At 47.5% G+C, this 12,282-nt stretch overlaps 1 protein-coding gene across 1 annotated transcript in view; it reads right to left on the reverse strand.

Annotated features, from left to right (window-relative positions):
- Nucleotides 1–12,282, reverse strand: part of LOC135561956 (sister chromatid cohesion protein PDS5 homolog A-like) — a 34,855-nt gene that overhangs the window by 6,759 nt on the left and 15,814 nt on the right. Inside the window, exons 3-5 of the mRNA XM_065004486.1 lie at nucleotides 5,170–5,285; nucleotides 4,906–5,000; nucleotides 3,413–3,558 (exon numbers count right to left, since the gene is read on the reverse strand). Coding sequence (XP_064860558.1) covers nucleotides 3,413–3,558; nucleotides 4,906–5,000; nucleotides 5,170–5,285 — 357 coding nt within the window. The remainder of the gene's footprint in view (nucleotides 1–3,412; nucleotides 3,559–4,905; nucleotides 5,001–5,169; nucleotides 5,286–12,282) is intronic.

Raw genomic sequence — 12,282 nt, forward strand, 5'->3', positions numbered from 1 at the left:
GGAGAGGAGGGGGAGAGGAGAGGAGGGGGAGGAGAGGAGGGGGGAGAGGAGAGGAGGGGGAGAGCAGAGGAGGGGGAGAGGAGAGGAGGAGAGAGAGGAAGGGGAGGGGAGGGAGAGGGGAGAGGAGGGAGGAGGAGAGAGGGGGGAGGAGAGGAGGGGGGGGAGAGGAGAGGAGGGGGAGGAGAGGAGGGGGAGGAGAGGAGGGGGGAGAGGAGAGGAGGGGGAGAGGAGAGGAGGGGAGGAGAGGGAGAGGAGAGGAGGGAGGAGAGGGAGAGGGGAGGGAGAGGGAGAGAGAGGAGGAGGGGAGAGGAGAGGAGGAGAGGAGGGGGAGAGCAGAGGAGGGGGGAGGAGAGGGGGGAGGGAGAGAGAGGAAGGGGAGGGGAGGAGAGGGGAGAGGAGGAGAGGAGAGGAGGAGAGAGGAGGGGGGAGAAGGAGGGGGGGGGAGGAGAGGAGGGGAGAGAGGAGAGGGGGGAGAGGGAGGGGAGAGGAGAGGAGAGAGGAGGGGGGGAGGAGAGAGAGGAGAGGAGAGGAGGAGAGAGAGGGGAGAGGAGGAGGAGAGAGGAGGAGGAGAGAGGAGAGAGAGGAGAGGAGGAGAGAGAGAGGAGGGGGAGGGGGGGAGGAGAGGAGGAGGAGAGGAGGAGAGGAGAGGAGGGGGAGGGGAGAGGAGAGGGGAGAGAGGAGGAGAGGAGAGGGAGGAGGGGGAGGAGGGGAGAGGAGGAGAGGAGGGGGAGGAGGGGGAGAGGAGAGGAGGGGGAGGAGAGAGAGGGGGAGAGGAGGAGAGAGAGGAGGGAGAGGAGGAGAGGAGGAGGAGGAGGGGAGAGAGGGGGAGGAGAGGAGAGGAGGAGGAGAGAGAGGGGGAGAGGAGAGGAGAGGGAGGAGGAGGAGGGGAGGAGAGAGGGGAGAGAGAGGAGGAGGAGAGGAGAGAGAGAGAGGGGAGAGAGGAGAGGAGAGAGGGGAGAGGAGGAGAGAGGAGGAGGAGGAGGAGAGGAGGGGGGGAGGGGGAGAGGAGAGGAGGGAGGGGAGGAGGGAGAGAGGAGAGGAGGGGGAGGAGAGAGAGGGGGAGAGGAGGAGAGGAGAGAGGGGGAGAGGGAGAGAGAGGGGAGAGGAGGAGAGGAGGAGGAGAGAGAGGGGGAGAGGAGAGGAGAGAGGAGGGGGAGGGAGAGGGGGAGGAGAGGAGGAGGAGGAGGAGAGAGAGGAAGGGGAGGGGAGAGAGAGGGGAGAGGAGGAGAGAGAGAGGGGAGAGAGGAGGAGGGGGAGGGGAGAGGAGAGGAGGGGGGAGGAGGAGAGGAGAGAAAGATAAACATAACAAACTATTACTTTCCAAAACAAAGAGATGAGAATGAAAAGATGTGAAGTGAGAATTAAGAACTGAGAAGGTAGAGGTCAGGTGGTGAGAATAAATAACTGAGAAGGTAGAGGTCAGGTGGTGAGAATAAATAACTGAGAAGGTAGAGGTCAGGTGGTGAGAATAAAGAACTGAGAAGGTAGAGGTCAGGTGGTGAGAATAAAGAACTGAGAAGGTAGAGGTCAGGTGGTGAGAATAAAGAACTGAGAAGGTAGAGGTCAGGTGGTGAGAATAAAGAACTGAGAAGGTAGAGGTCAGGTGGTGAGAATAAAGAACTGAGAAGGTAGAGGTCAGGTGGTGAGAATAAAGAACTGAGAAGGTAGAGGTCAGGTGGTGAGAATAAAGAACTGAGAAGGTAGAGGTCAGGTGGTGAGAATAAATAACTGAGAAGGTAGAGGTCAGGTGGTGAGAATAAATAACTGAGAAGGTAGAGGTCAGGTGAGAATAAAGAACTGAGAAGGTAGAGGTCAGGTGAGAATAAAGAACGGAGAAGGTAGAGGTCAGGTGAGAACGGAGAAGGTAGAGGTCAGGTGAGAACGGAGAAGGTAGAGGTCAGGTGAGAACGGAGAAGGTAGAGGTCAGGTGAGAATAAAGAACTGAGAAGGTAGAGGTCAGGTGAGAATAAAGAACAGAGAAGGTAGAGGTCAGGTGAGAATAAAGAACGGAGAAGGTAGAGGTCAGGTGAGAACGGAGAAGGTAGAGGTCAGGTGAGAACGGAGAAAGTAGAGGTCAGGTGAGAATAAAGAACGGAGAAGGTAGAGGTCAGGTGAGAATAAAGAACGGAGAAGGTAGAGGTCAGGTGAGAATAAAGAACGGAGAAGGTAGAGGTCAGGTGAGAATAAAGAACTGAGAAGGTAGAGGTCAGGTGAGAATAAAGAACGGAGAAGGTAGAGGTCAGGTGAGAACTGAGAAGGTAGAGGTCAGGTGAGAATAAAGAACGGAGAAGGTAGAGGTCAGGTGAGAACTGAGAAGGTAGAGGTCAGGTGAGAATAAAGAACGGAGAAGGTAGAGGTCAGGTGAGAATAAAGAACTGAGAAGGTAGAGGTCAGGTGAGAATAAAGAACGGAGAAGGTAGAGGTCAGGTGAGAATAAAGAACTGAGAAGGTAGAGGTCAGGTGAGAATAAAGAACGGAGAAGGTAGAGGTCAGGTGAGAATAAAGAACGGAGAAGGTAGAGGTCAGGTGAGAATAAAGAACTGAGAAGGTAGAGGTCAGGTGAGAATAAAGAACGGAGAAGGTAGAGGTCAGGTGAGAATAAAGAACGGAGAAGGTAGAGGTCAGGTGGTGAGAATAAAGAACGGAGAAGGTAGAGGTCAGGTGAGAATAAAGAACGGAGAAGGTAGAGGTCAGGTGAGAATAAAGAACTGAGAAGGTAGAGGTCAGGTGAGAATAAAGAACTGAGAAGGTAGAGGTCAGGTGAGAATAAAGAACGGAGAAGGTAGAGGTCAGGTGAGAACTGAGAAGGTAGAGGTCAGGTGAGAATAAAGAACGGAGAAGGTAGAGGTCAGGTGAGAATAAAGAACTGAGAAGGTAGAGGTCAGGTGAGAATAAAGAACGGAGAAGGTAGAGGTCAGGTGAGAATAAAGAACTGAGAAGGTAGAGGTCAGGTGAGAATAAAGAACGGAGAAGGTAGAGGTCAGGTGAGAATAAAGAACTGAGAAGGTAGAGGTCAGGTGAGAATAAAGAACGGAGAAGGTAGAGGTCAGGTGGTGAGAATAAAGAACGGAGAAGGTAGAGGTCAGGTGAGAATAAAGAACGGAGAAGGTAGAGGTCAGGTGAGAATAAAGAACTGAGAAGGTAGAGGTCAGGTGAGAATAAAGAACGGAGAAGGTAGAGGTCAGGTGAGAATAAAGAACGGAGAAGGTAGAGGTCAGGTGAGAATAAAGAACTGAGAAGGTAGAGGTCAGGTGAGAATAAAGAACGGAGAAGGTAGAGGTCAGGTGAGAATAAAGAACGGAGAAGGTAGAGGTCAGGTGGTGAGAATAAAGAACGGAGAAGGTAGAGGTCAGGTGAGAATAAAGAACTGAGAAGGTAGAGGTCAGGTGAGAATAAAGAACTGAGGTCGCACCCTCTTGTCCAGGGTCCTCTCCCTAACGAAGCCCAGCAGTTGGTCGTTAACCAGGTTCAAGTCTTTCTTCCCGGCGTTGATGATCGTTACGATGACGTCGTGTCGGATCGCCTCCTCTGGGTCATGTGATCGCACTTTCAGGAACTCTGATTGGACGATACAGACATATTTGGTTAGGGCAGCGCCTCCCAAACTCGGTCGTGGGACTTCAAAGAAGGTCCCTGTGAGGTCTTTAAAACCAGGTCTGGAAGGTTCCTCAGACACCTTTAAAACCAGGTCTGGAAGGTTCCTCAGACACCTTTAAAACCAGGTCTGGACGGTTCCTCAGACACCTTTAAAACCAGGTCTGGAAGGTTCCTCAGACACCTTTAAAACCAGGTCTGGAAGGTTCCTCAGACACCTTTAAAACCAGGTCTGGAAGGTTCCTCAGACACCTTTAAAACCAGGTCTGGAAGGTTCCTCAGACACCTTTAAAACCAGGTCTGGACAGTTGTCACCTACCTGTGAGGTCTCTGGCCAGGTCTGGACAGTTGATACCTACCTGTGAGGTCTCTGGTCAGGTCTGGACAGTTGATACCTACCTGTGAGGTCTCTGGCCAGGTCTGGACAGGTGACACCTACCTGTCAGGTCTCTGGCCAGGTCTGGACAGGTGACACCTACCTGTGAGGTCTCTGGCCAGGTCTGGACAGGTGACACCTACCTGTGAGGTCTCTGGCCAGGTCTGGATGGTTCATCAGACACCTACCTGTCAGGTCTCTGGCCAGGTCTGGACAGGTGACACCTACCTGTGAGGTCTCTGGCCAGGTCTGGATGGTTCATCAGACACCTACCTATGAGGTCTCTGGCCAGGTCTGGACAGTTCAGACACCTACCTGTCAGGTCTCTGGCCAGGTCTGGACAGTTGACACCTACCTATGAGGTCTCTGGCCAGGTCTGGACAGTTGACACCTACCTGTCAGGTCTCTGGCCAGATCTGGATGGTTCATTAGACACCTACCTGTCAGGTCTCTGGCCAGATCTGGATGGGTCATCAGACACCTACCTGTGAGGTCTCTGGCCAGGTCTGGACAGTTGACACCTACCTGTCAGGTCTCTGGCCAGGTCTGGACAGGTGACACCTACCTGTCAGGTCTCTGGCCAGGTCTGGACAGTTGACACCTACCTGTGAGGTCTCTGGCCAGATCTGGACAGTTGACACCTACCTGTCAGGTCTCTGGCCAGATCTGGATGGGTCATCAGACACCTACCTGTGAGGTCTCTGGCCAGGTCTGGACAGTTGACACCTACCTGTCAGGTCTCTGGCCAGGTCTGGACAGTTGTCACCTACCTGTCAGGTCTCTGGCCAGATCTGGACAGTTGACACCTACCTGTCAGGTCTCTGGCCAGATCTGGATGGGTCATCAGACACCTACCTGTGAGGTCTCTGGCCAGGTCTGGACAGTTGACACCTACCTGTCAGGTCTCTGGCCAGGTCTGGACAGTTGACACCTACCTGTCAGGTCTCTGGCCAGATCTGGATGGTTCATCAGACAGTGGGAAGCGAACTTGACCGACTCAAGCCTCACTGGGACATGGATGTCATTGAACCTGGGGATAGAGCACACAAACACCTTGTTAACGCAAAGGACCTCTACTACAAGTGTGTGTGTGTGTGTGTGTGTGCACCCAAGCGTGTGCGTGTAATGTGTGTGTGTGTGTGTGTGTGTGTGCACCCAAGCGTGTGCGTGCGGCTGTGTAATGTGTGTGTGTGTCTCACCGTCCCAGAAAGCATTGCCACAGCGGTCTGTTCTGAGTGGCCAGTTCTGAGTCTTTGGCTCCAAACAGCTTGGCCAGCAGTCTGACCACAGCTAGACGCTCTTCTCCGTCGTTACTCTGCAACACGCAGACAAAATTAGATTATAGACTTTGAATATATTTTAATTCAACGGTCGTATTTTGGGTCTAGTAGGTGTGTGTGTGTGTCCAGGGTTTTTTCTGGAAGGAAATGGGGCTTAGGTGGTGGGCTTGGCGTAAAGCTGGCTAGTATATATCTCTAATTTTACTATATACCCAGGTATTGATAAACAGACCGGTTGAAGGTTTTTATTTTTTAAACTTTACCTTCTATACTGAAAAATAATATAAAACTCAACATATAAAGTGTTGGTCCCATGTTTCATGAAATAGAAAAGATCCCAGAAATGTTAAAAAAAAACGCACAAAAAGTTTCTCTCTCAAATTCGGTGCACGAATTTGTTGACATCCCTGTCAGTGAGCATTTCTCCTTTACCAAGATAATTCATCCACCTGACAGGTGTGGCATATCAAGAAGCTGATTAAACATCGTGGTCATTACACAGGTGCACCTTGTGCTGGGGGAAGGCCACTAAAATGTGCAGTTTTTTGTCTCACGACGAGATCCTGAGGCCCATTGTGGTGCCGTTCATCCTCCTCCATCACCTCATGTTTCAGCATGATAATGTACGGCCCCCATGTCACAAGGATCTGGACACAATTCCTGGAAGCTGAAAATGTCTCAGTTCTTCCGTGTCCTGCAGACTCACCAGGCATGTCACCCAATGAGCATGTTTGGGATGCTCTGGATCGGCTTGTACGACACCCATTGACGAGGAAGTGGGACAACATTCCACAGGCCACAATCAACAGCCCGATCAACTCCAATCAACAGCCCGATCAACTCCAATCAACAGCCCGATCAACTCCAATCAACAGCCCGATCAACTCCAATCAACAGCCCGATCAACTCCAATCAACAGCCCGATCAACTCCAATCAACAGCCCGATCAACTCCAATCAACAGCCCGATCAACTCCAATCAACAGCCCGATCAACTCCAATCAACAGCCCGATCAACTCCAATCAACAGCCCGATCATCTCCAATCAACAGCCTGATCATCTCCAATCAACAGCCTGATCAACTCCAATCAACAGCCTGATCAACAGCCTGATCAACAGCCTGATCAACAGCCTGATCAACTCCAATCAACAGCCTGATCAACTCCAATCAACAGCCTGATCAACTCCAATCAACAGCCTGATCAACTCCAATCAACAGCCTGATCAACTCCAATCAACAGCCTGATCAACTCCAATCAACAGCCTGATCAACTCCAATCAACAGCCTGATCAACTCCAATCAACAGCCTGATCAACTCCAATCAACAGCCTGATCAACAGCCGATCAACAGCCCGATCAACAGCCCGATCAACAGCCCGATCAACTCCAATCAACAGCCCGATCAACTCCAATCAACAGCCCGATCAACTCCAATCAACAGCCCGATCAACTCCAATCAACAGCCCGATCAACTCCAATCAACAGCCCGATCAACTCCAATCAACAGCCCGATCAACTCCAATCAACAGCCCGATCAACTCCAATCAACAGCCTGATCAACAGCCTGATCAACAGCCTGATCAACTCCAATCAACAGCCTGATCAACAGCCTGATCAACTCCAATCAACAGCCTGATCAACTCCAATCAACAGCCCGATCAACTCCAATCAACAGCCTGATCAACTCCAATCAACAGCCTGATCAACTCCAATCAACAGCCTGATCAACTCCAATCAACAGCCTGATCAACTCCAATCAACAGCCCGATCAACTCCAATCAACAGCCTGATCAACTCCAATCAACAGCCTGATCAACTCCAATCAACAGCCTGATCAACTCCAATCAACAGCCTGATCAACTCCAATCAACAGCACAAAGGGCAAGGTAGAGACAACAAAACATAATAATAATAATAATAATAATAGATAATTACCACTAATAATTTAATGATACTTTGATATGTTTCAGACATATTTAAAAGACTTAACCACAGACTCTCTTACTGACAGTTGTAGCTGCTTTGTGGGATGTGTCTGTGAATGGGAGCCGTTTGGACAGTCTTAGTGACGGTTGTAGCTGCTTTGTGTGATTGTCCAAACGGCTCCCATTCACAGACACATCACACAAAGCAGCTACAACCGTCACTAAGACTGTCCAAACGGCTCCCATTCACAGACACATCCCACAAAGCAGCTACAACCGTCACTAAGACTGTCCAAGCGGCTCCCATTCACAGACACATCACACAAAGCAGCTACAACCGTCACTAAGACTGTCCAAACGGCTCCCATTCACAGACACATCCCACAAAGCAGCTACAACCGTCACTAAGACTGTCCAAACGGCTCCCATTCACAGACACGTCTTAGTGACGGTTGTGGCTGCTTTGTGTGATGTGTCTGTGAATGGGAGCCGTTTGGACAGTCTTAGTGACGGTTGTGGCTGCTTTGTGTGATGTGTCTGTGAATGGGAGCCGTTTGGACAGTCTTAGTGACAGTTGTAGCTGCTTCGTGTGATATATTGTCGTCTCTACCTTCTTGCCCTTTGTGCTGTTGTCTGGGCCCAATAATGTTTGTCACATGTTTTATTCTGCTACCATGTTGCTGCTACCATGCTATGTCGTCGTGTTGCTACCATGCTATGTCGTCGTGTTGCTACCATGCTATGTCGTCGTGTTGCTACCATGCTATGTCGTCGTGTTGCTACCATGCTGTCGTCGTGTTGCTACCATGCTATGTCGTCGTGTTGCTACCATGCTATGTCGTCGTGTTGCTACCATGCTATGTCGTCGTGTTGCTACCATGCTATGTCGTCGTGTTGCTACCATGCTGTCGTCGTGTTGCTACCATGCTATGTCGTCGTGTTGCTACCATGCTATGTCGTCGTGTTGCTACCATGCTATGTCGTCGTGTTGCTACCATGCTATGTCGTCGTGTTGCTACCATGCTATGTCGTCGTGTTGCTACCATGCTATGTCGTCGTGTTGCTACCATGCTATGTCGTCGTGTTGCTACCATGCTATGTCGTCGTGTTGCTACCATGCTATGTCGTCGTGTTGCTACCATGCTATGTCGTCGTGTTGCTACCATGCTATGTCGTCGTGTTGCTACCATGCTATGTCGTCGTGTTGCTACCATGCTATGTCGTCGTGTTGCTACCATGCTATGTCGTCGTGTTGCTACCATGCTATGTCGTCGTGTTGCTACCATGCTATGTCGTCGTGTTGCTACCATGCTATGTCGTCGTGTTGCTACCATGCTATGTCGTCGTGTTGCTACCATGTGTTCGTGTTGCTACCATGCTATGTCGTCGTGTTGCTACCATGCTATGTCGTCGTGTTGCTACCATGCTATGTCGTCGTCGTGTTGCTACCATGCTATGTCGTCGTGTTGCTACCATGCTATGTCGTCGTGTTGCTACCATGCTATGTCGTCGTGTGTTGCTACCATGCTATGTCGTCGTGTTGCTACCATGCTATGTCGTCGTGTTGCTACCATGCTATGTCGTCGTGTTGCTACCATGCTATGTCGTCGTGTTGCTACCATGCTATGTCGTCGTGTTGCTACCATGCTATGTCGTCGTGTTGCTACCATGCTATGTCGTCGTGTTGCTACCATGCTATGTCGTCGTGTTGCTACCATGCTATGTCGTTTATGTAGTGTTGCTACCATGCTATGTCGTGCGTGTTGCTACCATGCTATGTCTCGTGTTGCTACCATGCTATGTCGTGTGTTGCTACCATGCTATGTCGTCGTGTTCTACCATGCTATGTTGTTGTGTTGCTACCATGCTAGTGTTGTCTCTTGTCATGCTATGTTGTTGCTCATTATGTCGTTGTGTCCATGCTAGTGTTGCTACCATGCTATGTGTTGTCTCTTTATGTCAGTGTTGTCTCTCTAGTCATGCTATGTTGTTGTCTTAGGTCTCTCTTTATGTAGTGTTGTCTCTCTAGTCATGCTATGTTGTTGTCTTAGGTCTCTCTTTATGTAGTGTTGTCTCTCTAGTCATGCTATGTTGTTGTCTTAGGTCTCTCTTTATGTAGTGTTGTCTCTCTTGTCATGCTATGTTGTCGTCTTAGGTCTCTCTTTATGTAGTGTTGTCTCTTTATGTAGTGTTGTCTCTCTAGTCATGCTATGTTGTTGTCTTAGGTCTCTCTTTATGTAGTGTTGTCTCTCTTGTCATGCTATGTTGTTGTCTTAGGTCTCTCTTTATGTAGTGTTGTCTCTCTTTATGTAGTGTTGTCTCTCTTGTCATGCTATGTTGTTGTCTTAGGTCTCTCTCTATGTAGTGGTGTCTCTCTTTATGGAGTGTTGTCTCTCTAGTCATGCTATGTTGTTGTCTTAGGTCTCTCTTTATGGAGTGTTGTCTCTCTTTATGTAGTGGTGTCTCTCTTGTCATGCTATGTTGTTGTCTTAGGTCTCTCTTTATGTAGTGTTGTCTCTCTTTATGTAGTGTTGTCTCTCTAGTCATGCTATGTTGTTGTCTTAGGTCTCTCTTTATGTAGTGTTGTCTCTCTTTATGTAGTGGTGTCTCTCTTGTCATGCTATGTTGTTGTCTTAGGTCTCTCTTTATGTAGTGTTGTCTCTCTTTATGGAGTGTTGTCTCTCTTTATGTAGTGTTGTCTCTCTAGTCATGCTATGTTGTTGTCTTAGGTCTCTCTCTATGTAGTGTTGTCTCTCTTTATGTAGTGTTGTCTCTCTTTATGTAGTGTTGTCTCTCTTTATGGAGTGTTGTCTCTCTTTATGGAGTGTTGTCTCTCTCTATGTAGTGTTGTCTCTCTTTATGGAGTGTTGTCTCTCTATGTAGTGGTGTCTCTCTTGTCATGCTATGTTGTTGTCTTAGGTCTCTCTTTATGTAGTGTTGTCTCTCTTTATGTAGTGTTGTCTCTCTTTATGGAGTGTTGTCTCTCTCTATGTAGTGTTGTCTCTCTTTATGGAGTGTTGTCTCTCTTTATGGAGTGTTGTCTCTCTATGTAGTGGTGTCTCTCTTGTCATGCTATGTTGTTGTCTTAGGTCTCTCTTTATGGAGTGTTGTCTCTCTTTATGGAGTGTTGTCTCTCTATGTAGTGGTGTCTCTCTTTATGGAGTGTTGTCTCTCTATGTAGTGTTGTCTCTCTTTATGGAGTGTTGTCTCTCTTTATGGAGTGTTGTCTCTTTATGGAGTGTTGTCTCTCTTTATGGAGTGTTGTCTCTCTATGTAGTGTTGTCTCTCTTTATGGAGTGTTGTCTCTCTTTATGGAGTGTTGTCTCTTTATGTAGTGTTCTCTCTTGTCATGCGATGTTGTTGTCTTAGGTCTCTCTTTATGTAGTGTTGTCTCTCTAGTCATACTATGTTGTTGTCTTAGGTCTCTCTTTATGGAGTGTTGTCTCTCTCTATGTAGTGTTGTCTCTCTTTATGGAGTGTTGTCTCTCTTTATGGAGTGTTGTCTCTCTATGTAGTGGTGTCTCTCTTGTCATGCTATGTTGTTGTCTTAGGTCTCTCTTTATGTAGTGTTGTCTCTCTTTATGTAGTGTTGTCTCTCTAGTCATGCTATGTTGTTGTCTTAGGTCTCTCTTTATGGAGTGTTGTCTCTCTAGTCATGCTATGTTGTTGTCTTAGGTCTCTCTTTATGTAGTGGTGTCTCTCTTGTCATGCTATGTTGTTGTCTTAGGTCTCTCTTTATGTAGTGTTGTCTCTCTTTATGGAGTGTTGTCTCTCTTTATGTAGTGTTGTCTCTCTTTATGTAGTGTTGTCTCTCTTGTCATGCTATGTTGTTGTCTTAGGTCTCTCTTTATGTAGTGTTGTCTCTCTTTATGTAGTGGTGTCTCTCTTTATGTAGTGGTGTCTCTCTTTATGTAGTGTTGTCTCTCTCTATGGAGTGTTGTCTCTCTTTATGGAGTGTTGTCTCTCTTTATGTAGTGTTGTCTCTCTTTATGTAGTGTTGTCTCTTGTCATGCTATGTTGTCTTAGGTCTCTCTTTATGTAGTGTTGTCTCTATGTAGTGTTGTCTCTATGTAGTGTTGTCTCTCTTTATGTAGTGTTGTCTCTCTAGTCATGCTATGTTGTTGTCTTAGGTCTCTCTTTATGTAGTGTTGTCTCTCTTTATGGAGTGTTGTCTCTCTTTATGGAGTGTTGTCTCTCTTTATGTAGTGTTGTCTCTTGTCATGCTATGTTGTCTTAGGTCTCTCTTTATGTAGTGTTGTCTCTATGTAGTGTTGTCTCTCTTTATGTAGTGTTGTCTCTCTTTATGGAGTGTTGTCTCTCTTTATGGAGTGTTGTCTCTCTAGTCATGCTATGTTGTTGTCTTAGGTCTCTCTTTATGTAGTGTTGTCTCTCTAGTCATACTATGTTGTTGTCTTAGGTCTCTCTTTATGGAGTGTTGTCTCTCTTTATGTAGTGTTGTCTCTCTAGTCATGCTATGTTGTTGTCTTAGGTCTCTCTTTATGTAGTGTTGTCTCTCTTTATGTAGTGTTGTCTCTCTAGTCATGCTATGTTGTTGTCTTAGGTCTCTCTTTATGTAGTTGTCTCTCTAGTCATACTATGTTGTTGTCTTAGGTCTCTCTTTATGGAGTGTTGTCTCTCTTTATGGAGTGTTGTCTCTCTTTATGTAGTGTTGTCTCTCTTTATGTAGTGTTGTCTCTTTATGTAGTGTTGTCTCTTTATGGAGTGTTGTCTCTCTTTATGGAGTGTTGTCTCTCTTTATGGAGTGTTGTCTCTCTTTATGGAGTGTTGTCTCTCTTTATGGAGTGTTGTCTCTCTTTATGGAGTGTTGTCTCTCTTTATGTAGTGTTGTCTCTTTATGGAGTGTTGTCTCTCTTGTCATGCTATGTTCTCTTAGGTCTCTCTTTATGGAGTGTTGTCTCTATGTAGTGTTGTCTCTTTATGTAGTGTGGTCTCTCTTTATGTAGTGTTGTCTCTCTTTATGTAGTGTTGTCTCTCTTTATGTAGTGTTGTCTCTCTTTATGTAGTGTTGTCTCTCTTTATGTAGTGTTGTCTCTCTAGTCATACTATGTTGTTGTCTTAGGTCTCTCTTTATGTAGTGTTGTCTCT

Source organism: Oncorhynchus nerka, linkage group LG18 (genome assembly GCF_034236695.1).
Source record: "Oncorhynchus nerka isolate Pitt River linkage group LG18, Oner_Uvic_2.0, whole genome shotgun sequence".
NCBI classification, from domain to species: Eukaryota; Metazoa; Chordata; class Actinopteri; order Salmoniformes; family Salmonidae; genus Oncorhynchus; species Oncorhynchus nerka.